This window comes from Anolis sagrei, chromosome X (assembly GCF_037176765.1).
Source record: "Anolis sagrei isolate rAnoSag1 chromosome X, rAnoSag1.mat, whole genome shotgun sequence".
Classification (NCBI taxonomy): domain Eukaryota; kingdom Metazoa; phylum Chordata; class Lepidosauria; order Squamata; family Dactyloidae; genus Anolis; species Anolis sagrei.
Genome location: NC_090034.1, coordinates 88,051,657 through 88,079,255, shown reverse-complemented (window position 1 = coordinate 88,079,255; position 27,599 = coordinate 88,051,657). Strand labels below are relative to the sequence as shown.

At 40.8% G+C, this 27,599-nt stretch overlaps 1 protein-coding gene across 1 annotated transcript; it reads left to right on the top strand.

The window, feature by feature from the left end:
- Positions 1 to 35: 35 nt before the first annotated feature.
- LIN37 (lin-37 DREAM MuvB core complex component) lies at positions 36 to 26,208 on the top strand. Its single transcript, XM_060783914.2, has 10 exons — positions 36 to 246; positions 5,870 to 5,924; positions 7,121 to 7,196; positions 8,317 to 8,367; positions 12,287 to 12,316; positions 13,288 to 13,373; positions 13,500 to 13,666; positions 23,486 to 23,635; positions 24,458 to 24,531; positions 25,986 to 26,208. Exons 2-10 carry the CDS (start codon positions 5,891 to 5,893, stop codon positions 26,065 to 26,067), a joined length of 750 nt encoding a protein of 249 aa, XP_060639897.2. The 5' UTR covers positions 36 to 246; positions 5,870 to 5,890; the 3' UTR covers positions 26,068 to 26,208.
- Positions 26,209 to 27,599: the final 1,391 nt, after the last annotated feature.

The window sequence follows — 27,599 nt, the reverse complement described above, 5'->3', positions numbered from 1 at the left end:
CACAGGCCGCAACTTCCGGGCAACCTCCACTTCCGGCTCTTCCAACATGGCTGCGCTGCCACTTCCGCTCCTTTGCTTAGGCCTACAGTTCCCGGCATGCAGCGCTCCAGAGGCGGTTTTTCTGCTTCGTGCAAACGTCCGAAGGGAGAAAAAGGAAGTGTCGAGAGTAGGGAAGGCAGTCACTCGAGACCCGTTGCAGGCAGCGCCTCGGCAGCCTTTCCCTGAGAGCCCAAAGGGCCTCGAAACGTAAGTAGAGGCAGGGTGTACCTGCAGTGTAGACTTAACCCGGGTTGACACCGCTTTAATTGCCATGGCTCAATGCTAGAGGATCCTGGGAGTTGCATTTTTACACATTCTTTAGTCTTTTCTACCCAAAGTGCTGATGTCTCACCGAACGACAATGAATCTTGTATTTTTTTACATTTGTAGCAGGATATTTTGAGCTGTATAAGATTTGAATAGGGAACAATAATAGTTGCACTCACTGACTCATTCCTGTGGGAGAAGATATTTAGTCAGAAGATAACTGAGTAGAATGTTTCCTTTATATGGCTTAGTTAAAAAGTGAAGAGCTGATGTAATGTATATATATATACAGGCTGTTCATGTCAGCTGTCACGGACTGGATGAGGGACAACAGATTGAAACTGAATCCAGACAAGACAGAGGTACTCCTGGTCAGTCGAAAGGCCGAACAGGGTACGGGGTTACAGCCTGTGCTGGACGAGGTCACACTCCCCCTAAAAGCACAGGTACGCAGCCTGGGAGCTCTCCTGGATTCATTGCTGAACCTGGAACCCCAGCTTTCAGCGGTGGTCAGGCGAGTATTCGCACAATTAAAACTTGTGCGCCAGCTGCGTCCGTACCTTGGGAAGGCTGACTTGGCCACGGTAGTACACACTTTGGTTACATCCCGCTTAGATTACTGCAACACTCTCTACGTGGGGTTGCCTCTGAAGACTGCCCGGAAGCTGCAGCAAGTACAACGCGCGGCAGCCAGATTACTAACGGGGGCTGGGTACAGGGAGCACACCACTCCGCTGTTACTCAAACTCCACTGGCTGCCAATTAGCTTCCGAGCACAATTCAAAGTGCTGGTGTTAACCTATAAAGCCCTAAACGACTCCGGCCCTGTTTACCTCTCCGAACGTATTCTCCCCTACGAACCATCAAAACCACTAAGATCGTCTGGAGGGGCCCTGCTCTCGGTCCCACCACCTGCACAAGCACGGCTGGTGGGGACGAGGGACAGGGCCTTTTCGATGGTGGCCCCTCGACTTTGGAACTCCTTACCATTAGAGATCAGAACTGCCCCCTCCCTCATGACGTTCAGGAAACTAACAAAGACCTGGTTGTGGAACGCGGCATTTGACAACTGATTTAATTCTTTGCCCACATGAAAGGAGGATGATGAATGGGATTGTGATGGTGTTGGACGATTTGGCTCTTTTAACTGTGATGATAATGTTTTAATGTGTATGGTGCTGATATTTTAATCGTGTAATGAAGTGGCATTGTGTTGTTATTGTATATTCTTTGTATGTTAACACATGTTGTGAACTGGTCCGAATCCCTCTTTGAAGGTGAGAGGGTCGGTATATAAAACCTTGAAATAAATAATAATAAATAAATATATATAAAAATGGTCTGTGCATAATGAGTTCCACACAGCCCTATATCCCATAATATCTGCTTTGAACTGGGGACCCTTCCACACAGCTGAATAAAATCATACATTATCTGCTTTGACCTGGAATATATGGCAGTGTGGACTCAAATAACCCAGTTCAAAGCAGATAGTATGGGATTTTTTTGCCTTGATATTCTGGGTTCCACCTTGTCTCCTGTGCTATGCTAATAATGTAATGTAATGTGCCGGCAGGACTGAAAACCAACAGATCACAGCTTCGAATCCAGGGAGAGGCGGGTGAGCTCCCTCTATCAGCTCCAGCTCCTCATGCGGGGACATGAGAGAAGGATGATAAAAACATCAAATCATCTTGGCGTGCCCTGGGCAACGTCCTTGCAGATGGCCAATTCTCTTACACCAGAAGCGACTTGCAGTTTCTCAAGTCGCTCCTGACACGGCAAATGTAATGTAATATATTGTGTATATATATAATATTTATAATATTGGAATTTAATGCAATATAATACTACTACTAATAATAATAATATATTATAATTATATATTTATATTACATGTAGTATTGCTAATAATATTACAATATAATGGTATAGTACAATATAGTAATATTTAAGACTGATATTGTACTAGGCTCATAACATATTGTATGTATATATATATCTTGTAAGCCACTCTGACTCCCCTTCAGGGTGAGTAGGGTGGCATATAAATGTTGTAAATAATACATAAATAAATATACATGAAAGGTTTTCATGAGAACTTCTCTGCCTGGCTGTCTACAATATGTACTAGCTGACCAATTAAAGATACAGGAACGCAGACATACTATAGAAAATTGTGGCTTTCATGGCCAGAATCCCAGAGTTGCTGTGAGTTTTCCAAACTGTCTGGCCATGTTCAAGAAGCATTTTCTCCTGACGTTTCACCCACATCTATGGCAGGCAGCCTCGGAGGTTGTGAGGTCTGTTGGAGACTAGGAAAATAATAATATTTTTTATTTATACCCCACCACCATCTCCCCAATGGGCCCTCGGGGCAGCTTACATGAGGCCAAGCCCAGAAATGCATTACAGCAAAATAAAACCAAAACACAAAATAAACATCACAATAAAATGAAACATAAGAATTCAGTAAAATAATGCAAAATACAGTAATAGATAAATCACAATCACAGTGAGTGGGCCACATGTACAAGGTAACAATTTTACACATTCTTTAGTCTTTTCTACCCAAAATGCTGGTGTTTCACCGAACGACAATAAATCTTGTAATTTTTGACATATATATGAAAAGCTTTCATGAGAACCGTTCTTCCAGGTTGTCTACAATATGTACTAGCTGACCAGTTATTGATACAGGAACGCAGACATACTATAGAAAAGGGAATAATTGTGGCTTTCATGGCCAGAATCACCGAGTTGCTGTGAGTTTTCCAAACTGTCTGGCCATGTTCAAGAAGCATTCTCTCCTGACATTTCACCCACATCTATGGCAGGCATCCTCAGAGGTGTGAGGTCTGTTGGAAACTAGGAAAATGTGGTTTAAATATCTTTGGAAAGACCAGGGTGGGAGAAAGAACTCTTATCTGTTGGAGGCAGGCGTGAATGTTTCAGTTGGCCACTTTGATTAGCATTTAATGACCTTGCAGCCTCAAAGACTGGCTGGTTGCCGCCTGGGAGAATCCTTGGTTAGAAAGTGTTACCTGGCCCTGATTGTTTCTTGTCTTGAATTCTCTTTTTTCTGAGTGTTGCTCTTTATTTACTGTCCTGATTCTAGAATTTTTTAAATAGTAGCCAGATTTTGTTCATTTTCATGGTTTCCTCCTTTCTGTTGAAATTGCCCACGTGCTTGTGGATTTCAATGGATTCTCTGTGTAGTCTTACATGCTGGTTGTTAGAGTGGTCCAGCATTTCTGTGTTCTCAAATAATATGCTATGTCATCAGGTGATTTGCTATGGTTGACTTTTCAGATGGAATTAGTCTGCAGTGCCTCTCATGTTCCTTGGTTCATGTTTGAGCAATGCTGCGTTTGGTGGTTCCTATGTAGACTTGTTCACAGCTGCATGGTATATGGTAGACTCCTGCAGAGGTGAGAGGATCCCTTTTGTCCTTCACTGAATGTAGCGTTTGTTAAATTTTCTTTCTGGTTCTGTAAATAGTTTGTAGGTTGTGTTTCTTCATCAGCTTCCCTATGCAGTCAGTGGTTCCCATGATGTAAGAACTTTTCCTCTTGGTGGATCTTTGTTTTTGCTCTCATGGCTTGTTCTTGGTCTTGCAGTTCTTCTAATGTATGTGATGGAGTACCCATTGGCCTTAGAGAATCTGTGAACCCCACCTCCTCCAAAGTGAACTGAGCCACCTAAACTGGGTTCTACAGGCCAATGGAGGCTCTTCCACAGACATCAGAAGAGCTGCAAGACAAAGAACAAGCAATGAGAGTAAAGACAAAGATCCACCCAGAGGAAACGTGTCTGTGGTAGAGTATCTATTCACCTGTAGAGCCCAGTTTAGATGGTTCAGTTCACCTTGGAACCTTGGAGGAGCTGGAGCTCACAGACACATTTTGCACGGTCTGCCAGGGCTTTGATTGAGCTTTTTTGATTTGGGTGATGGTTGGAATTTTTATGTAGGTATCCTATCTGTTTATGTAGGTTTTCTGTAAGCTGTGTGGCCCAGTTGTTGATTGGGTTTGCAGATGACTATGGCATCTAGAAATGGCGGTTTTCCTTTATTTTCTTTGGAGCCATGGAGAAGAAGAACTCAACAAGATAGTTATTGAAAAACTATAGCAAAATGTGCTGCAGGATGTCCCTCCTGCAAAAACATTTTTTTTTCAGTTTAATGTACTTTTGCCTTGTTTTTATGATAGTACCAATTAGGAAATGACATTTATAACCCAGGAACAAAATTTGTTTACATAGTGCAATTGATGCCAAAGGCAAAGGAAAAAAATAGATTTGGTTAAAAGCGGACTATTAATGCTAGAAGAGTTTAAGATTTAATGACTGGTGAGATTGGTCACTTAAAGTTGACATAATTAAAATCAAATTAAGAGGGAAGATAGAGATATGCAGATGTGCCAAAGGATACCCGACAGAAGGGACTCCATATACAGCAGTAGGCAGGCTCTGTGTTAGGGGAAATGTGATCAGTAAAAGGCTCTTTTGACAATACTTCTGATGGGACCCAAGGGGGAGGTAGCATGGAGAAAGGGAAGAGTGAAAGGTGAACTTCACCTGCATTGTGTGTATATGGGTGTATGTGTACGTATTTTTTTGTAAGGGGCACTTGTCTGCAGATATTGTGATAAAATTTGCTACTTCGCCAAAACTTTCTGTTTAAAGTATTTGTACTAAAAAGGCTCCAAAGTGGCATATTTATAACAACTGATCCAGGGGGTTGCAAGACAAGGCCACCTTCACATAGCCTTGATCCATAATGATACACCGAATTCTGACCCAGCTACCGCTGCACCAGTTCAAAGATGGGTGCAAGTGTTTTCGCTGGCAGCCTGTGTCTACCTGTCTCAGGAAATTCAGGAACCTGGGGTGGCATTTAACAATTTCCCTCCACCTGTTCTCCATATTGTGGTGGCCACAATGTTGATCTGGCTGGTCAGCCATCACATGCAGTGATGTTGATCAAGGAAGAGAGATTAAGGATGGTTTCTCCTCCCCCTCTCCCTCATTGCCCAGCAGATCTCACTGTACGCAACAGCTGACTGGTAGGGCCACGGCCATCAGTCCGTGGTACTTTGATTGTGTTTTTCCTGCATAGCAAGGAGTTGGACTAGATTGTCCATGTTGTCTCTTCCAACTCTGTGATTTTATGTTGCGTCCAGAAACCACCACAATACGGAAGATGATGAGGGGCAGTAAAGGTGGCTATCCAGTGGTGCTGAACTAGGCTCACTGTCACTGGGCAATTGGGACTCCCTCCTGCCTGTGCAGTGACCAGGAGATGCTTGTGTAACCCATTGGGCATGAGCCACACCAGATTGGCCCCAGGATAGCAGGTCAGTGTAGGTCTGCCCCTTGTCTTTCTCTTTCATATAACTGTCACATGAGTATTCTTCTGAAGAATAGCTTGTGTAAAACCAAATCTTCCCTGATTCTACAGAACCCATGCAGTTTGTCACATTACATCTTTTAAATGTCTACTTGTCATCAAAATCAGTCTGTTCCAGAAGAGAGGTGTCATTGCAGTGTTTTTCTCTTTCAGGGAACAGAATCTTTGATAAACATGCTACATACAAAGGTGAAAACAGAAAAGCCAGGTAGGTTGCCTTGGAAGCATGGTGCTATGAATAGCAAAAGCAAGTCATTGTCACGATCCTCTTTTTTACAGTGGCAACAGAAGGAAGTTGTTGGCCCCTCAGGAGTGCCATTTAATCCTCTCAGCCAGGAGCAGGGAATCTCAGTACAGGTCCACAGCATGTCACAAAGCAAAATGTCATTTCTGCCCAGTCCCTTTTTCCCCTTTTTGAGAAGATATAGCATGCATCCTCATTGCTTTGGGCAAGACATCTGAGTGTTGCATAAATCATCCACATCCAGCTATACCCTACTTCTACACAATTTAACAGGAGATAGGTTGTTTTGGGGAAGTCAGTGGGATAATTTTGATTTGGGAAGTCAAGGCTTAAAAGAGTCATCTAAAGATCTTCAGTAAATATGGGGAACTTTGATGGTTCAGAGAACGCAAACTTCCATATGCCCTTATTGGCTGTATTAATTGGGGAGCTAAAGTGCAAAATATCTGAGAGCCAAAAATTATCTGCCCCTGGTCCTTCAGTGTCTTCATGAGATCAAAAGCAAATGGCATGTCTATATATAAAGGATGACAACTTTGGCCTGGAGGATGTTTTTGGACTGCAGTTCCATAAGCTATGCAGACTAGAAGTAATGAGAGTTGTAAGCCTAAAACCTCACATGAGCCAGAGTTGCCTGTCCCTCCTGTGTAAATTATCTCTATCCTTTCCTTTTTTGTGGAAGGGGTTGGGTTTAGCCTCTCCATCTGCATCAGCTCCCATGCCATTCTAAAGGGCCCCCCTTTTTTTGGCACAGATATCCATGTAGCACAGGAACCTGCAATTTATTTATTTTATTTCAGATATTTGTACCCCACCCTTCTCAGACTCCGAGGGGATGGACCTCAGGGCGGCTTCCAGCCGGCAACAATTCGATGGCTCTATGTACACATAATAAAATACATAATAAAAACCAATAATTACATACAATTAAAACATTAAGTCAATTCAATTAAAATATGCTTAAATATAACAGCCTTGTGGCCTTATCTAGCCGAATTCTGTGGTTGTTGGAGATTTGCAATGGTACTAGCAAAAGCGATTTCCCTTTTACCAGCAAGTGGAATTGTGGGATTTCCAGATTCAAGTCAGGCTTTTCTGCAAAGGCAAAGTATGAAAACATGTTTTCTGAGGAATAAAACTATTCTGTGGTCCTACTCCAGATCTGGAAACCGCCAATGCTCGAACCCGCCTTGATGCTGTGCTGCAGTGCCTGCTGGAGAAGACCGATGTTGACCGGTGTGTATTGGTAGTCTGCAAGATTAACCTTTAGAATGACCTTGATACCTTCTGTTATGAAGGCCTCTGGCATAGATAGGGACAAAGCAAGCTAGGGCCAAGTTTAAATGTTTCTCATTGGCTGTGTTCCAGCAAAATGAGAGTTGAGGGGACCGGACAGGATTAAAGTGATATGGGATTGGAGATGGATATAATTCTATTATTACAGGTGCACAAAGAATAGTCTGATTCTAGACAAGTCTGCTGAATAGTAAATACAAATAGCTTCCTTGTTAGAGCTATACAGTAGTTTCCTAGACTCAAAGCAAAATTCACTTCCTTGTGACATATTCCTGGCCTTCAAGTATATTATTGTCTCCCATCACAGAGAATAGCGGAAACATTAAGGTCAGATGGCAAACATCCTTGATACAGATGATAAAACAAAATTGTTTTCTGTTGCTACATAGATATAGTGATTTGTAGATATGTTAGGCTGCAGATCCCACCATCCATGCTCAGCATGGCTAGGGCATGCTGTCTGACAGTGATGGAACTCAGTGTAATAAACCTAGCAGGCACCAGCTTGGAAAGTGATGTCTGTGTAGTCCCTTCTACACTGCCATATAAAATCCAGATTATCTGTTTGAACTGGATTATATTGCAGTGTAGACTCATGTAATCCAGTTCAAAGCAGATAATGTGTATTATCTGTTTTGATAATCTGGATTTTATTGTAGTGTAGAAGGTGCCTGAGAGTGAGACCCAAATCAACAGGTTCAAATAGCAAAAAATCGAATTTTGACTAAACTTTAGGAAGAACTTCCAAAATGAACAAATTTATTGAACAGTGGAACATATTTTTTCAGAAGGTGACCATTTCAGATAAAACAAATTTCTTGCTTTACCAGGGGACTGGGTGGCATTTGATGTCTCTTCTAATGTTATGGTTCTGTTTTCAATTTTTTGGCCTGGGACTGGTCTCTGCTCACATAGGAGCAGTGCATGAATATCTCGTGGGGCTGTTTTGCATCTAGAACTATCTCCCATAAGGAGCAGTAATTTTAGTACTGGAAAGCTCTTAAGTGGGAAGCCAACTTAAATAAGCCTCATCCCCCCCCCCCTTGATTTGTTTCATCAGGGAACAGATAGAAGAGGATTCTGGGAAGACAGCATCAGATGCCCTCTGCAAGTAAGGAGCCTATGTAGTTTTCCATAAACTGTTATTCGTTTTACTAGTTCCATTTATGTATCTTCTTTCAGTAGGAATACTCATCTTTAGCCACTTTATCCTAGCAAGAACACCTCAGAAAGCACATAACTTACAAATCCAAGTTTACAACCCAAGATCTTACAGTGAGTAGGGGGAGCATAATCCTTTATTTGTGCAGTGCTTTGTGCCTACCCTGTACCAGCAACTGTCCAGCCCACCACTTACTTGTGAAGAGGAGAGGGAGGCAATTGCAATCATGGAAAGGCTCAAAAGAGATATGAGTGTGCTTATAAATTATATATTTTGCCCTTTTTTCCTTCTGGTAGCTGAAATCTGCAACTTGATTGTCTGAATTGCTTCCTTTCCAATAAACTACAGGAGACCCTCTCAGGGCTATACAGCTTTCTCCCTGTGTAACTTATAGCAGTATAATAGCACATCGTTTGCCATGGTTCCATTCTGTGGCATCCTGGGATTTTCATTTCAGGGAAAGTTATTTGAAATCCTCAGCCAGGGCTGTTTTGGAGGGAACACGAAGGATTAGAGAATAGTTTCCTGGCCCTCATTCAAAAGGAGACACACACACATGTCATAAACTCCTATTTACTTTCATGGTAGAACAGGGGTCCTCAAACTAAGGCCCATGGGCCGGATACGGCCCTCCAAGATCATTTACCCGGCCCTCGCTCAGGGTCAATCTAAGTCTGAAACGACTTGAAAGCACACAACAACAACAATCCTATCTCATCAGCCAAAAGCAGGCCCACACTTCCCATTGAAATACGAATAAGTTTATATTTGTTAAAATTGTTCTTCATTTTAATTATTGTATTATTTTTAAGTGTTTTTTGCACAACAAATAAGATATGTGCAGTGTGCATAGGAATTCATTCATGTTTTTTTTTTTCAAATTATAATGTGGCCCTCCAACAGTTTGAGAGACTGTGACCTGGCCCTCTGTTTAAAAAGCTTGAGGACCCCTGGTGTAGAATCTGAGACTCTCAGACCACAGTTCAGTAGTTTTGCTTTTATTTGATTAGGTTTTTTTTGGGGGGGGGGTTGTTTTGCTTTACTTTAGTCGTGTTGTAGTTCAGCCCATAATTGTGCCTGGCACTCATGTTAATGTGGACGTAGGTCATGGGGATTCTAGGCCTGCGAGCCATTGTGAAATTCTAAGTCCTGAAAATGAGCAGTCTGTGCTTCCAACAGTCAGCGAAGGTCACATTCCACATGATACAAGGAGCTGTTCTCTAGGGGAAAGAGTTCAGAGGCTGAAATCCTAGGTGCAGAAAATATTGACTTGCAAGATAATGAACTGATAGATAGGAAGCTTCATTTTTACAAACTTTGGGCTGCTCAGCAGAACCTCCAAAGGTCACAGTGCCTTTAACAGAAGAAACTCATGGGAGGAGGCATGACTTTATGTCTTTATTGAAGAGGCCAGGATCATTTCCTGACCAGTCTGGTCAACGTTGGTAATCGAGACAACCGTTGTGCCAAGTCCTAGTCAAGCTTTCTGAGGGAATTCTAGGTTCATATCTTTTCTCCTGTTTCATGCTCCCAGGTTTGAAAGATTGTTCCTCAATTTTTGTATTGCATTTTATGCGGCCTTGTATTTCCTGGGTTTCTTACATTCCTATGCTTGGGAATTTGGATTACTCTTGTACTTTGAACCTTGTGGACTATTTTACACATATAGACTTTGAAGTTTTTACTATTTTTTTCTGAAGTGCTTTTTATATAATCTTCAATAAACTGCTTTGCTGATTTAACTTGGACTGGAGTGTGGTGGTTGAGTACAGAGGTCCATTCAGAGTCCTGGACCATAAGATAAATTGGACTTCATGGGCATTTCCAGGATCAGCCTTTCATCTTTTAACATAAGTTAAAAGACCACTTATCTTGCTTAATATATTTTTAAAAATCATTTTAAAGCCTCTGGTTTGTGTATGTGTTTTGAGCTTTTGGGTGTACAAATTACATCACAGAGAATCCCGGAGACAGATAATTCACTCTGGATCCACCCCAGTTGCCCATGAGGATTTACTATAACATTCCGTCCCACAGAGATTCTCAAGAGCTGCCTCTGGAATACCCTGTGCCAGACAAAATGATAATGACTATACACACTGTCTCCTTACTGTGCCCAAGTAGCTAGCAGACTTAGACAATTTCCCCAGGGAACAGAAACCAAATCCATTTCTCCCTAAGTTTATAACACTGCTTCTTAAACTATGGGTCCTGACCCCAAATGGGACACCCTTAATTCAATGTTGAAATCACAAAAATGGCATCAGTAAAAGGTTTCTGAATGCCACCCATTTACACAAAACTGTTACCAACAACATGAAGTGTTTACAACAGAATGCAGAACATACTTCAGCTGTGCTCCACAAAAAAGAAAATCAGCCTGTTTAGCAAGCCTTGTTAATTCTGAGTTATTATCAGTAAATATTTGATTTTATGCCTATTTTATATAGGTTTAGGTTTTCCCCTGACATTAAGTCCAGTCATGTCTGACTCTGGGGGTTGGTGCTTATCTCCATTTCTAAGCCAAAGAGCCAGTGTTGTCCGTAGACACCTCCAAGATCGTGTGGCCAGCATGACTGCATGAAGCACCGTTACCTTCTCGCTGGAGTGGTACCTATTGATCTACTCACATTTGCATGTTTTCGAACTGCTAGGTTAGCAGAAGCTGGGGCTGAAAGCCGGAGCTCACCGGCGACCTTTCAGTCAACAAGTTCAGCAACTCAACGGTTTAACCAACGGTGCCACTACCTGTATGATAATAACAATGATAATAATAATAATAATGCTTTATTTATAACCCGTCCTATCTCCCTGGCATTTCCAGGTCATGGAAAGATATTTAGAATCCTCAGCCAGAGAACTCTGGCGTTTCACCAATCTACAAATATCCAGATTCCGTAGGATGTTGCTGAAGCAATTTAAGTAGAATTAGGGCACAATTGTGAAAAGTGTGAAAGCGCCCCAGGACAACAATACCTTAGCTCTTGTTTTTGAAATCCCAGATTATCCCTCCCACTTGGAAGACAAAAATATATGTAACATGTTGTTGTTGTTTATTCGTTCAGTTGCTTCCAACTCCTTGTGACCTCATGGACCAGCCCATGCCAGAGTTCCTTGTCGACTGTGGCCACCCTCAGTTCCTTCAAGGTCAAGCCAGTCACTTCAAGGATACCATCCATCCATCTTTCCCTTTGTCGGCCCCTCTTCCTTTTTCCTTCCATTTTCCCCAGCATCATTATCTTCTCTAAGCTGTCCTGTCTTCTCATATACCATATGGTCTATCTTATTCCTCTGCTGCTCTTGCATGTAGTGGATGGAGGATGTGTTCCTTAGACTAGTATTAAAGTACAGTTCAGTGCATCCTCCAATCAGCTTTTCTGTTTGAAGTAGAGGAAAAAATGACATCTTGTGCTTTGCCTCAGACAGCAAAATATCTTGAGTCTGCCATATTTGATTATTTTTGTACAGTTTCACACCTTTGTTTCATAGCATAGATTTTTCCTGGTAGCTTTCAATTCAGTTCACATTTTAATAAAACCATCATTTAATTATAATCCAGGGATGGGATTCAACTAGGAATGGGACTTAGAATATGGGCAGGGTCATATGCTTGATGGCACACCTTTGGACAGGATGGTTCCTTATTCTTTATCCTGACCTACCAGTATAGGTTTGGATGGACAACTAAGTTCCTTACAACTGACCATACAGTCTGGGATGGCCCACATTGGACAGTCAAGGCATATAATAAAAACAGGTTGGGAACAGACTTTCTCTTTTTTTTTGTGAAGCTTGCCTCAGCTGATAATTACGACCATGGTTTTCTTCTCTGAAGACTTTCTAACCTCTCTTGCTTTTGTGGTTGCAGGGACTCTTCTCCTACTGCCACAGGAAAGAGGTAAGGTTTTTACGGCATCTTAGGTAAATGAAGTAAATGAAAACATTTTCCCATTCTGCTCCCAGCCATTCCTGGAATATCCAGAGCTCTGTGTGTGCGTGTTGTGTGCAAGAGAGAATAGCATGTGCACATGAATTTCAGCTTGCAAAATTTCGTCGAACAGTTCTGACTATCAAAGAGGCTTATTCGTTGCTTCTCTCTTCAGCAGTAGCAGTTGTCTCTGAAATATTATTTTGCCTTGTATGCACCAAATTTAGAACCTAGTTGTAGAAGTGTTTTAAAAATGTTTAAATAGGAAATGAAAGAGTTTGTAAACAAACACAAATGTGTATCTTCCAGGTTGTAACAGCCATTATCTGATTCTAAGTATCTTTTGCAACAGGCCCAATATCCCAATATCAGGTTTTATGCTTTAAACTACATTATATGAGTCCCCACTGCCAGATAATCTGGGATAAATGGAAAACTTGGCATCAGATCCTGGGATATAGGGCCTGTCTGGAAGGGCCCTCAGATGAGACCCAGTGTGGTGCTGTGTTCAGAGTGCTGGACTATGAGTCCACGGTTCAGTTTGCCACACTGTCATGGAAACCCACTTGGGTGACCCTGAACAAGTCATATTCTCAGCCTCAGAGAAAGGCAAAGGGCCCCTCCAGACAGCTCTATATCCCAGAATATCAAGGCAGAAAAGAAACCACATCAATTGTGTTGGACTCACTGTTATGTTGTGTTGTCCATTCATGGCCTCCTGATCTATTTCAGAGTCTATGCAGGGAGTCATGAAGTGTTAGAACTGACTGACCAAGTAATCTAATCCAGAGGTTCTCCTGCATGCTTTGGGCCATAACTCTCAGACATTCCAACCAGCATGGCCAGGGATTCCAGGAAGCCCAAAACATCTGGAGGACAAAAAGTCAAACAAACACTCACCAACCACTTACTCACTATTCAATACACTTTTTCAATCTCAGGCCCTCCGCACGGTTTTCCCACCACCGTCGCAAGAAGAGGAAGGAAACAGATGAGGGACTCACTGAAAGCGGGCAGCAGAAACAGAGTGAGCAAAAATTTTGGATGTCTTTTTTTTTCTTTAGGCCGAATATCTGATCCTGTGAGCTTTCAATCAGCATCTAAAGGACTGACTGTCTTAACAATCTGTATCCAAAATCCTTGCCTCCTGCAGACACCTATGTAATCAAGCTGTTTGACAGAAGCGTAGACCTGGCACAGTTCTCTGAGAATACCCCCCTGTACCCCATTTGTCGGGCCTGGATGAAGAACAGTCCCACCGTGCGGGAACAGGAACGATCTCCAAGCCCTCAAATAACCAGCCTTCCTGAGGATGAGGAGGTACTGTATCAAGTGGCACTGCATCTGGAAAAGGGGGCTTCATACAACAGAGGTTCAGTTAGAGTGCTCTGTCAGTGCTTGAAATCCATTGCCTGTACTATCTTGGTTGCCAGATTGAAAGCTGGAGAGGGCCTGACACAACTTGATAACACCCTGAAATAAATAAATTAGATAGATAGATAGATAGATAGATAGATATACACACACACACATGCACACATATATATGTGTGTGTGTGTGTGTGTGTGTATATATATATATATATATTTACATGTAATATTACTAATAATATCGCAGTATAGTGGTATAGTACAATTTAGTAATATATAATACTAATATTGTTCTATGCTAATATATTGTATATACATATAACTTGTAAGCTACTTGGAGTTCCCTTCTGGGTGAGAAAGGTGAGATATAAATGTCGTAAATAAGTAAATAAATACGTGCTGCAATTCTCGTTTCTATATAGCCATTAAAGATATAGGATCCCAGCCCAGTTTTTACTCTGGCAACCCTACTTACAACAGACCCTGGAGGCAGTACATTAGTTTTCTATCTGTGGAACTGAGCTTTCATATCATTTGCTTAAAAGACCCTGGCAAGTCTCTATCTGAGCCCACTCTATTTTCCAATCCAATTTTTCTTATTTGTTACTGATTTTAGTTTTTTTAGATAGTCCACTTTTGAGAAGTTCTCCATGGGTCTTTTTCTCAAACCTTTTATTCTCACAATAACCCTGTGAAGTAGGTGGGCCTGAAACCGAGAATGAGTGGCTCAAGGTCGCCCACTGAGGTTTATGGCTCAATTGGGACTAGAACCTGCATCCCCCAAATCAGGTTTCTAACAGCAGTCTGATTTGAGCGGGTGACTTCAGGTATATTGTTTACGGGGGTCAGCTTTAAAAATTAAAACATACCAAAGCAAGTAACAAATAATACAACAAATAATAAACCCCAGTACCTAAATTTAAAAAGACAGACAAACTAAAGACCAAAACATTCACGGAGACGCGGAGAAGGGAGATTAGAAGGAGTTACTACTTCCAGACAGTGAAATTAAGAAAGGAGAAATATGTGAGAATTTAAGATAAACGAAGGAAAGTACTCGATCAATTATGGTAGTAGATATTTTAAGCTGTAGGGCAAGTAGTAGAGAAGGATGCATTAGTGTGATTTGTGTTTGTTCTTTTTGTATGTGCTTTTATATGTTGTCTGTATGTGTTGTTAAATGTTTTTTCTTATATAATGAAAATCAATAAAGTTTATTTTTAAAAAAGAAGAAGAAGGAGTTACGACAGGAACCAAAGAGGGTAGAGGACAGCCTTTGATATTGTGGGGCTGCATTCTCAGACTTATGCCAGCAGATGGCAGCAGATGACCGTATGAAGAGATAAAAAGAGACAGGAAAAAAAAGGGAACCCAGTCAGTAAAACAACACATATCGCGACGAAAGGCAGAGAAAAGAAGACTGAAGAGAGAGAGATAGAAGACAAGATCATTCGCTATCCCCCCCCCCCCCCCCCCCGTCAAAGCCAAAAATTATGATATTTCTACAATACTAATACGATCTGGGGCTCCCTAACACACCAAACAAATAGACAAAAATAAAGCAAAATTCCAGTCTTATACAAAATAATAAAACAATAATAATAATAAATAAACAAACAAATTAAATAAATAAATAAAACAAAATACCCATTAAACCCTATAACATATAATATAACAAAACAAAATAAAATTAAATAATAAATAAAATGAAATAATATATAATAATAATAAATAATAAAATAACAAAATAACAAGTAATGAACTAACAACAAAAATAACATACACACAAATAGGTGTGTGTGTGTGTGTATATATATATCTAAAAAAATTTAAAAAATAAACAAAATAAGACATCAACAAAACACATGAACAACCTTAGAGGGAACCAAACGGGTCTAATAACCTACTAATATACTACCCAATGAATTAACACCAATATTTATTCAATGAATTAATCCCAATAGTTAATAATAAATTAACCAACTGATTCCCTTCTTTAAACCTCCGATTTCCATTGATTAATTATCTTTATATATCTCCATCCATTATTAATACTTTTTAATACTTTTTAATACTATTTAATATTATTTACCAATATTTATAATAAGTTATAACCACGAATCCTATCAACCAACCAACCGATATAATGTACTGAAATCTCCCTATAAATCATAAGAAAGGGGATAATAATAATAATAATAATAATATACTAAATAACAAACCATATTAACTCACAAGCCAAAGCATTGACTAACCTTCAAAAGCTAGCTTATAGAATCCCTATCCAGGATGGACTTAAAGAACAAAAGACCAGCCCCAAGACAAAATACTCCAGTTAACTTGGACAAAAGAAACCAGGACTCGGAAGAAGACATGGCTACACCAAAAAACAAAGAAGCCAAAGACATCAAAGAGACAAAAGGAACGCAGAAAAAACCTTCAGGAACGGAAGAAGCCTCACTAAAAGACGTAATAAAAGAATTACAAAAACTAGCTGAGAAACAAGAAGCCCACCAACAAAAAATGGAAACTTTGTTGGAGAAACAGGAAGAACAGTACAAGAAGGTCCAAGAACAGATCCAGGGTATGAAAATTGACCTAGACGAAGACATTGGCTTTATAAAAGCAGAACTTAAAGCAGTAGGTAACGAAATGAAAGTACTCAAACAAGACAAAGAGAAAATAGAAGTAACACAAGAAAAAATCCAAAGAAGAGTCAAAAGCTTAGAGATCAAGAACACAAAGCTAGAACAAATGCAGGAAAGACTAGAACAAAAAGAATTAGAATTTCAACTAAGGTATAGAAATATCCAGGAAGAACCAAAAGAAAACATAAGACAGATAATTGTGAAAATAACAGCGTCAATCCTGCAAAAAGAAATAGAACAAATGGACCAGGAAATAGACAGGACCTTCAGGATCTCCACTACCTTTGCCAAAAGAAATAAAGTCCCTAGAGATGTAATCGTGCAATTTAATAGGAAAAGAACACGTGATGAAGTTCTCAAGAAGAACAGCAAGACACCAACCTTCTCCAATGGAAACAGAGTGATCATCCTAAAAGAGCACCCCATGTCCACTCTTAGTAAAAGAAGAAAATATTTTTTCTTGACGGACGAACTAAAAAAACTCCAGATTAGGTTTAGATGGGAAAAATCCGAAGGTCTAATGGTTACCTATAAAGAACAAAGATATTGGCTTACTTCCGAAGAAAAGGCATGGGATTTCTATAAGAAATTGAAGAAAGACAACGAACAAAATACCACCAACGAACCAAATGAGACAAGAACAACGAAGAAACGCCGCCACTCCTCGCCAGATTATACCAAAGCAACAACCAGCAGAGACTCCCAGCAGCCGAACAACACCGAAGAAGGCGAAATTACCCCGGATGAGATACCTTTTAATAATAAAAATGATGATGAATGATATACAAATAGAAATAAAGTGTTTCTCGAATAATATTAACAGACTCAACTCATTGTCTAAAAGGAAAAAGGTCTTTAATTACCTTAAAAGAACTAAATATGATCTAGTGAAACCCATATAAGACAGAAACACGCATCACATTTGACAAATAAAAACAGGTAAAGAATTTTACTCTCTAGTAACGGGGAAAAAAAGAGGGGTGGTTACATATGTAAAAGAGAATATACCAGCCGAACTCGCCTTTAAAGATCAGGAAGGCAGAATAGTGGGGGTAAAGCTAAGAATAGGAGGGTCAACAACCTTAGTTTGTAACATATATGCCCCAAACGGTCCAAAGACCAAATTCACAGAGACACTAAAGCAACTCATAGAAGAACAAAACTTTGATAACCTGATCATCTTTGGGGATTTCAACGGTGTTCTAGATATAGATGCAGACAAAACCCCCAAAAAGAAAATCAGGAAAAAAGAAGAAACCAGCAAACTCCCAAAATCTCTGCTAAAATTGAAAGATGAATTCGACCTACAAGATACCTGGCGAACACACAACCCAACAAAAAAGGATTATACATTTTTCTCCAATAGACATTTAAGCTGGTCCAGGATCAATATGGCCTGGACCTAAAAATCTCTAACCTCCAAAATAACCCAAATAAAAATTCTAGCCAGAAACCACTCGGATCATTGCCCAATAGAAATGAAATTTAACCACAGAAATAATACAAGAAGATGGAGGCTAAATGACAACTTACTGAAAAAAGAGACAGACATTTAAAAAAAAAACAAAGGACTGATAAAAGAATACTTCGAGAAAAACATCACACCGGATGTAAAACCGGAGATAATTTGGGACGCCTGCAAAGCAGTTATGCGAGGCCACTTTATCCAGCAAACGGCAGCCAAAAACAAACATCGACAAAAACTGCAAGAAATGCAAACAGAAATAAACAGGGAGGAAAAAAAACTTAAAAACCAAACGATAGACAGGCAGCCCAAAACCTGGACACACTGAAAAAAGCAAAAACATTATTTAGAGATAGAACAAATGGCCAAAGAATTAAAATTTATCAAACAAAAAAACTTCCAAAATGCAAACAAACCGGGTTGTTGGCTTGCTAGGAAGACAAGGGGGAAAAAACAAGTGAACTTTATAACCAGAATCAAAGTAGAAAACAACACACTAGTGTCGGAACAGGACATCAAAGACGAATTCTTTAAATTCTACACAAAATTGTACGGCAAAGACCAAATAAAAAAAGAAGACATCACGAACTTCTTGGGAAAACAAAAACTAGACAAAATATCTGAATACCACAGAGAAATATTAAATAAAGAGATAACCGAGGATGAGATAAAGAAAGCGATAAAGAACCTCGATGGGAGCAAGGCACCAGGGCCAGATGGCCTGACAGCAGGATTTTACAAAGTAATGAAGGAGGAGATAACACCATTCCTCAAGATACTGATGAACCGTGTACTAACCGGAGAGAACATCCCGGATACCTGGAAAGAAGCCTTTATCACACTGTTATACAAAGAAAATACAGATGAGACTGATGTCCGGAATTACAGACCAATATCGCTACTCAACATCGATTATAAGATTTTTGCGAATATTCTAGCGGAACGGCTCAAAGTATGGCTGAAAGAATGGGTTGGAGAAGACCAAAGCGGATTTCTACCTGAGAGACACATTAAGGACAACGTGAGAACGGACATAGATATAATAGAATTTTACGAGACCAACCATCAAAAAGAAATAGCCTTCCTTGCGTTAGACGCGGAGAAGTCGTTCGACAACCTAAATTGGGATTTTTTAAAACTCCTAATAGAGGAAGTCGACATTGGTTTTCATTTCAACAATGCAATTAAGGCAATTTACGAAACACAAAATGCGAAATTATGGATAAATGGCCAACTGACGGAGAGCTTTCAAGTATTAAAAGGCACAAGACAAGGATGCCCCCTCTCGCCCTTAATCTTCATCCTTGTCATCGAGATACTAATGAGATATATAAGGACAGACCAGGAACTGTTAGGACCAAAGGTAGGAAAACAAACATACAAAATAAAAGCCTTCGCGGATGATCTAATTTGCTTCGTAGAAGAACCGAGAGACAACATCAAGAAATGACTGAATAAAATTGAAGAGTTTGGCAATCTGGCCGGCCTCAGAATAAACAAGAAAAAAACAACGATCTTAACGAAAAACATCTCCAAATCAAACCAAGAAAAACTAGAGAAAATAACAGACATGAAAACTTCATCCAAAATCAAATACCTAGAAATCCAAATTACAGCCAAAAACTCTCAATTAATGAAGAACAACTACGAATCACTGTGGTCGGACATCAAAAAAGATCTATCCTCCTGGAAAAGTTTAAAACTATCATTACTGGGCAGGATTGCAACAATCAAAATGAATATATTGCCAAGATTCCTATACCTGTTCCAAACTATACCAATCATCAGAAACAACAAAACATTTGAAAAATGGAACAAGGACATTCTACGATTCGTATGGGAAGGGAAAAGGCCCAGAATAAAAATCAAACACCTAATAGACAGCAAAAAAAGAGGAGGTCTCGGCCTGCCAGATCTCAAATTATATTTCAAAGTGTGCGGGTTATCCTAGCTAAAAGATTGGATCACGCTTAAAAGAGAGAAAGTATTAGCTCTGGAAGGGTTCGACCTACGAGTCGGGTGGCACGGCTACCTCTGGTATGAGAAGACAAAAGTAGAGAAGAACTTCAAAAACCATTTCGTAAGAGCGGCACTGATTGGGATTTGGGAGAAATACAAGAACCACTTTTACACAAAAACACCGACTTGGATCTCACCCCTAGAAGCGAGCCAAAGGAGACTACTAGGCTGGTCGGAATGGCCAAAATACAGCGACTTACTAATGAAGAAAGAAAGGAAAATACATCTAAAACCACGAGAGGAGATTCAACACAAAAACATTACCTGGTTCCAATTCTTACAAATCATAGAACACTTTAACAAAGACTCAAAGATAGAATTTACAGATAAGGAAGACTTCTGGGAACCCCTGATAAAGAACAGAAAGAAAACCATAATCAAGATCTACTCAAAATTACTAGAATGGTCAACTGAGACCGAATTAATAAAGGAATGTATGATCAAGTGGGCCAGAAACATTGGAAGATCAATAAACCTAAGAGAATGGGAACAAACATGGAAACTGAAACTAAAATACACGTACTCATCTGACCTGAAAGAGAATTGGTACAAAATGTTCTTCTGATGGCACATGACCCCACAGAAACTTGGACTAATGTATAAAAACACCCAAAACAAATGTTGGAAGTGCAAACCCAAGTGGGAACATACTACCACATGTGGCGGTAATGTATTAAAGCTAGAAAATATTGGAAAACAATACAGGAGGCCTCCCAGAAGATCCTGCAAACAACAATACAATTAAAACCAGAATACTTCCTTCTCGGCATTACGGACAAAGATATACCGCTCGAAAGAAGTCAAGACAAACTATTCACTTTCCAGACAACAGCAGCAAAGATAACATACGCTAAGAAGTGGAAACTAAAGGAACTGCCAACCAAAGAAGAATGGGAAGCTAAGGCTTCCGAAATAATGGACATGGATTTATTAACATACTATCTTAAAGACCCAGAGGGCAAGCCAATAAACCCATATAAGGCCTGTAAATAGCAATCCAAGCACAAAATAATAGGCTAAACAAAATAATACACCTATCCTGAAGAACAGGCCGCTCCAACTGGGTGGGGAGGTTCCGCTTTAAACATCTGAAATCACAGAGAGCGCAAAGGAAGGGACAGAGCGGCAAGAACGGCAAAGCCGAGAAACCAGGAAGTACACAACAGGTTACGGGAGGAGAGAGTTCCAAGAAAGGGCAAAAGAAGTTCAATGAGAGCAGTAAACAATATACCAGGTATATTGTTTATGGGGGTCAGCTTTTGGGGTCGTCGGTGGAATGCCCTGGCTTCGCGTCCCCTTGTGGCTTATTGTCCTGCCTGGGGAGGGGGTCTATACAGCCCACCAGGCCTGAGAGGGGGTTGGTATCCTGAACGTTCTCAGAATATCCTACCTGCCGCCATCTTTGCTCACCAGAAGTCGGTCCTTTTCCTGTTTCACCTGATTTTTTTTTCATGCCAGGAGCAATTTGAGAAACTGCAAGTTGTTTCTGGTGTGAGAGAATTGGCCGTCTTCAAGGAAATTGCCCAGGGGACGCTCGAATGTTTACCATCCTTGTGGAAGGCTTCTCTCATGTCCCTGCATAGGGAGCTGGAGCTGACAAAGGGAGCTCAACCCACTCTCCCCAGATTTAAAACGGCTGACCTATTGGTCAGCAGTCCTGCCAGCACAAGGGTTTAACTGGGGACTTCATTTCACCTGATACGATCTGAGTTATCTCTAGGAATGCTTCCTTTTCCACACCCCTAAACCAGATCCATCCCGGTATCACCCACTGAGACAGCCATCACCTTAAGCACCCTTTGTTTATCTGGACTAACCCCATTGTATCACCCGGAGCTGGAATATTAAGCCCATTATTGATGACCCCATCACATTCCTTTCCGATCACGCCCCTCTCATGGGCGGATTGATAAACCAACACACTTTTCAAAATAATTCAATGAATACGCAAAATTATGGAAACAGCCAAACATGCCAACTTCAGAAGATTGGATTACAAAAGTTTTTGAAATGGCCAAAAAAGGCCAAATTAACTTTAGTTCTACAAATACACAGAAGCTTCAGGAAAAATGGAAACCCCTTATTGAATGTATAAAGAACCAAAGGAAGATGACCACAGCAGGATTTGTTGACTAAAATAGTATTAATAGTATATGGATGCATTTTGTACTGTTTATATATTTGACATTCAAGAGATTGTAGAAACTTTAGATAATTGACTTGTTAGTACTCTTTAACTAGAACAGAAATACTTGCAAGCTTTGTTGTTTAGATATATGTACAGACACACACAAATACATAAAGTTTGCATAGTGTTTAAAAAAGAAGTAAATATAACAATGTAACTTAGTAATTTATCACCTACACAATATTAATTTACTAACAAATTGAATTTAATGTTTAGATTTATATGTCAATAGTTAAAATTAGATAAAAGACATGTAAATAACTAGAAGATAGGAGGAACATTGGATGATATGGGAAGACATGACTAGCAGTTTTGACATCAGGTGACAAGACTGTGTTCTTTACTGTTATACAGGATGTATGGAATTTTCAAAATTGTAAACCATGTGTATAATAGTACTTGAGACGAAGATATAGATGTAATCAGTATAACAAATATAAGGCCTCTCTTCCCCCTCTGACCCTCTCCTCTTCCTCGGTGGCATAGAAAAGCATTTATATAGTCCTAATTCTACTGCCCCCATCCTTTTTTTGCCTTCTCTCTTTGTGTAAATTGTTTTAAATGATTAATAAACACTTTCAGAAAAAAACAAAAACAGAAAAAACCCAAAGACTTTCCCAACCCTGTCGTCTATACAAATATGGAGATGTCAAGAATGAGGAGAGCCATGCAGTAGAGTTCCTTTCATACACATGATACCTCCCTACACATTTTAGCTTTTTAGCTAATCTTCCTTACATAGTAGTTGAAAATGAGATAACTGTCAGAAATACTAAAAATTAACTAGGTATTTTTGGTTACAAAAATGTGAGTCAAACACTGAAAGGGTTAAATGGATGCAGTGATACAGGGAAGTTGCGGTTCAAGTGTGCCTGTTGCTTAGTAACGCCTCAGTTTGAGAGAGCTCTCAGTGTGAGAGAAGCCTCTCTGTGTGAGAGAACACCTCAGTGGGAGAGAAGGCCTCAGTGGTGGTAGGCCTCACTGTGGGAGTATAAGCCTTAGTGTTTTTAGGCCTCACAATGTGAGGCAGACCTCATTATGAAAAAGCTTCATGTGTGAAGCTCCATTGTGAAGGTTGAACTTTATTTGTGTTATGGAAACCTTGTTCTTGTGAATAGTGCAACTGTATTATTTTGCTATAAAGAAAAACCCCATATGGAAGCTATAACATTGGTCTGTGTGTTTTTGTTCTTTTTAACACTTTGGGCTACTGGTGCTGGGTCACAGTGCTGCTGCTAAGTTACTCTGCTGTACATTTATGGGGAGGGTCTTTTGTAAATAAGCCCACTCCCCCAACAATAATCCCCCATGCACTGCCAGGAAGTCCTTTATGCTAAGGATGGAGTGTAAAAAGTAAGAAATTCTGCAGAATGTATTGGTAGCATGTCAGTGTGACAACTGTGTGGTAATTACAATTGTGTCTTTTCTCTCCATGGTCTTTAATCCCAGGGAACCGAAGGTTTGAATGGAAAGATCCAAGATGTTTTTAAGATGCCGCCTCCAATTGCCTGCCAGGCAAACGCTACCGGCGAGCCAGTAAACCTACGTATCGCATCCCCACTGGAGCCTGAAGAGGAGACAAAACCAGTGATTGACATGGTCAGAGCACCTGAAAGCTTGGAAACAGAGGAGGGAGGGTCATCTCAGTTTATTTATTATTTATTTATTTGCTTTATTTCTATACCGCATTTTTCAGCCCTTAACAGGCGACTCAATGCGGTTTACATGGTACAATTATCAAACAGTGTCAGTGCAATTAAAACATAACAACGCAACAAACAGGATCAACAGCATCAATCCACAACAGTTAACAATCAACAAGACAGATCAACAAAACAGACATAACATAACGCCTCAGTTGAAATCAGATCCGTTCTCATAATCCTTGTGCCATTCCTATGTTCCATTTACCGTCTTCCTATGATTGGTTGCACTGCTTAACCAAACACTTGTTCATAAAGCCAGGTCTTAACCATTCTTCGAAACGTCAGCAGTGAAGGTGCCTGTCTGATGTCTGCCGGTAGGGCATTCCATAGCCGAGGGGCCACCACTGAGAAGGCCCTGTCTCTCGTCCCCGCCAAGCGCGCCTGTGACGCAGGCGGGATCGAGAGCAGGGCCTCCCCAGACGATCTTAATGTTCTGGTCGGTTCATAGGTAGTTTGTATGTCTGATGCTGCGATGCTGGGTTAAGTTGGGCTGGGATTTCCAACTATCAGTTGAGCTATTAAGTTGGTCTTCCCTCAATAAACCAGCATGTACCATGGACATTCCAGGGTTTTTTTCCTGACTGTGCTTTGGGGAGTAACAGAGGTGATTTGCTGATTCTGCTTGTCAAGCATTCTTTTATTTAAAACCCGGAGTGGCTTTAATATGAGCAAAATGCTGATGCCTTGTCTTTCCCCCCACATGGCCTTCCCCTAGGCTTCAGACACAGTACCGTCAATGTCCAGCCTCATCTACAAGAACATGGACCGATGGAAGAAGATCCGACAGAGGTAGGAGGCCCATGGGTCAAAGGCAGGTGGAGAAGTTGACAAAAGGCACAACGGAAGCAGTTGAAAAGGATGGGGAATTTTGGGCGCTCCAAATGTTTTGCACTAGGTTGCTTGCTTAAAGGTACCATCTTGGTTCCTGATAAGATATCTGTGCTTCATGTCTAACACTAGTTCAAAACATGACCAATATACAACAGTGTGAGACACCTGAAAACATTACAACTTGCATCCCCTTCACAACCTCATGTCTGCACCAGGAGAGGTTTTTTGACAGGATATTCAAAGCGAACTCAAAGCCTTCAAATATAGTTTTAAAGCAGAGGTGGGAGCTTTGTGGCTCTTTAGATATAAGGGTTATCCAGAAAATAAGGTTACAAGATTTTTTAAAAATACAAAGAATTAATATATTTTAATAAAACTTACATGGATTGTAGCATAGGTATTACATTTTTCCACATAATCACCATTCAGTTCAATACATTTTGTCATCCGTGGGATGAGTTTTTGATGCCTGTGTCATAGAAATTCCCCTCCGCCTTTTTCAACCAGTTCGTCACTTCGGTTTTCACCTCATCATAAAAGTGTTTTCCACCAAGGTGTTCCTTCAATTTAGTGAACAGATGATAGTCACTGGATGCGAGATCGGGGCTGTGAGAGGGATGGCTTTAAAACATCCCAATCAAATGCTACACAACTCTTGTGTAGCATGAACAGTATGCAGACGCACATTGTCATGAAGGAGACAGACTCCTGCCGTCAGCATCCCGCAACGTTTGTTTTGGATGGCTCTGCAAATTTTCTTCATGATCTCACAATATATTCCGTACCCATTTTGTCACATGCTGTCTTGACATTACGTCCTCTCCATAAACTGAAATGATTTCGCGATGAATCGCAGCAGCATTCATGCCCTTTAGGTAGTGTATTACAGCGCAGACTTCGGACTTGGAGGGAAACGGAATGAGGATGCTCATCTCTAATCTTCACCACAACGTCAGTTGATGAGCTACTGACGCCTGGCACTGCTCGTTTGCTTCCACTGGCTTCCCGCTACACAGCGGTGATACTAACTTCCCCCAAGAAAATTCCCTGCAAAAACTACGTGCCTTGTAACCTTACTTTCCGGATAACCCTCATAGTTTGGATTATAACTTCCGTGGTCCTTTACCACTGGCCAGGCTAGTTCGGGTAGATGGAGTTGTTGTCCATACCTGGGTTGGAGGAAGCATAATACAAAGATAATATGAACTCCAAATGACTTTGTATTGTCGAGGGCTTTCATGGCCGGAATCACTGGGTTGTTGTAGGTTTTTTCGGGATACCTCACTACCTCTGAGGATGCTTGCCATAGATGCAGGCGAAACGTCAGGAGAAATGCCTCTAGAACATGGCCATATAGCCCAAAAAAACCTACAACAACCCTCCAATTGACTTGTCCCTTGCCCCTTTTACAGGTGGAAAGAGGCCTCACACAAAAACCAGTTGCGCTACGCAGAGAGTATGAAGATCTTGAAGGAGATGTATGAACGGCAGTGAACGCAGGGTTGCTTTTACGCACAGCTGTATTCTTCTTACGTCCATTGTTGCTTGGGTCTTGTGATCCTGGGAATCCATCTTGTTTTGTCGATTTGTATTTTCTCCTGATTTTGTGTAGCAATAAATATTTGTAGAATGTAAGGGAGTCTGTGTAGAGATATGCCTCAGCTAATGATTTCTTTAATAGTAAAATCAATACCAGATGCAGAAAGAAACTGCAAGTTGCTTCTGGTGTGAGAGAATAGACTGTCTGCAAGGACATTGCCGAGAGGACGCCCAGATGTTTTACAATCCTGTGAGAAGGTTCTCTCATGTCCCCGCATGTGAAGCTGGAGCTGACAGACAGAAGCTCACCCCACTCCCAGGATTCAAACCGCTGACCTTTCCATCAGCAGTCCTGCCAGCACAAGGGTTTAATCCATTGCGCCACAGGGGCTCCTACAGAAATGCTGATTCAACCTGACACCAAAAGCCTACATTCTTCAACCCTCTTCACTACCCTCGCAGTACAACTGTTGCTTAAAAAACAAACTTCCAGTTAGAAAGAGGATGAGGAAGAAACGGGTCTGGATAGGCATAAAAAGAGTTTGTAAATTTTATTATTTATTTATTTATTTATTTCGTGTACTTCTACCCCGCCCTTCTCAACCCCTGAGGGGGGACTCAGGGCGGCTTACAAAAAAGGCACAATTTGATGCCTACACAATAATACAGATAAACATATAAAAACAGCAATTAAAACAGTTATAACAGTTAAAAACAATCAATATATATCACAGTCAGTAAAACAATCTCAAGCTCCACGTTCGACAACTCTACCCCGGGGAAGTTAGATCAGCGACATCCCTCCTTTCCTTTAGAAGGAAATTAAAAACATGGATTTGGGACCAGGCGTTTGGGCAACCTGGCAGATAATTAAAGGACTACGACGACTGATAGGAATAGACAATATAGAATGAAGTAGAGTCCATACTCCCCACACCCCGGGGAGTGAATTCCACAGGTGAGGGGCCACCACCGAGAAGGCCCTGCTCCTTGTCCCTGCCAATCTCACTTGTGATAGAAGCGGGGCCAAGAGCAGGGCCTCCTCAGAAGATCTTAAACTCCGAGGTGGGACGTAAAGGGAGAACCGTTCGGACAGATATGCTGGGCCGGAACCGTGTAGGGTTTTGTAGGTCAAAACCAGCACTTTGAATTGTGCTCGGAATTGTATTGGATGCCCGAAAAACCTACAACAATGTGTTGTAGGTTTTTTGGGCTGTATAGCCATGTTCTAGAAGCATTCCTGAAATTTAGCATTTTATTTTCTTGAGGAATCGCTGAAGCATTGTGGGCCAAGGAGGTAAAGGTGCTGTCTGTCCAGTTCTTTCTCTCTAAGTAAGGATGATGCATTGTCACTTTCCACAGACACTTGAAACTCACATATCAGAAGGAACTGGTAGTGTGCTTTAATCCAGAGCCAAATCCATGTGTAGCCATGATCCACTGGATGACTTTGGGGACTCACTGTCTCTCATCCAAACCCTTCCTCA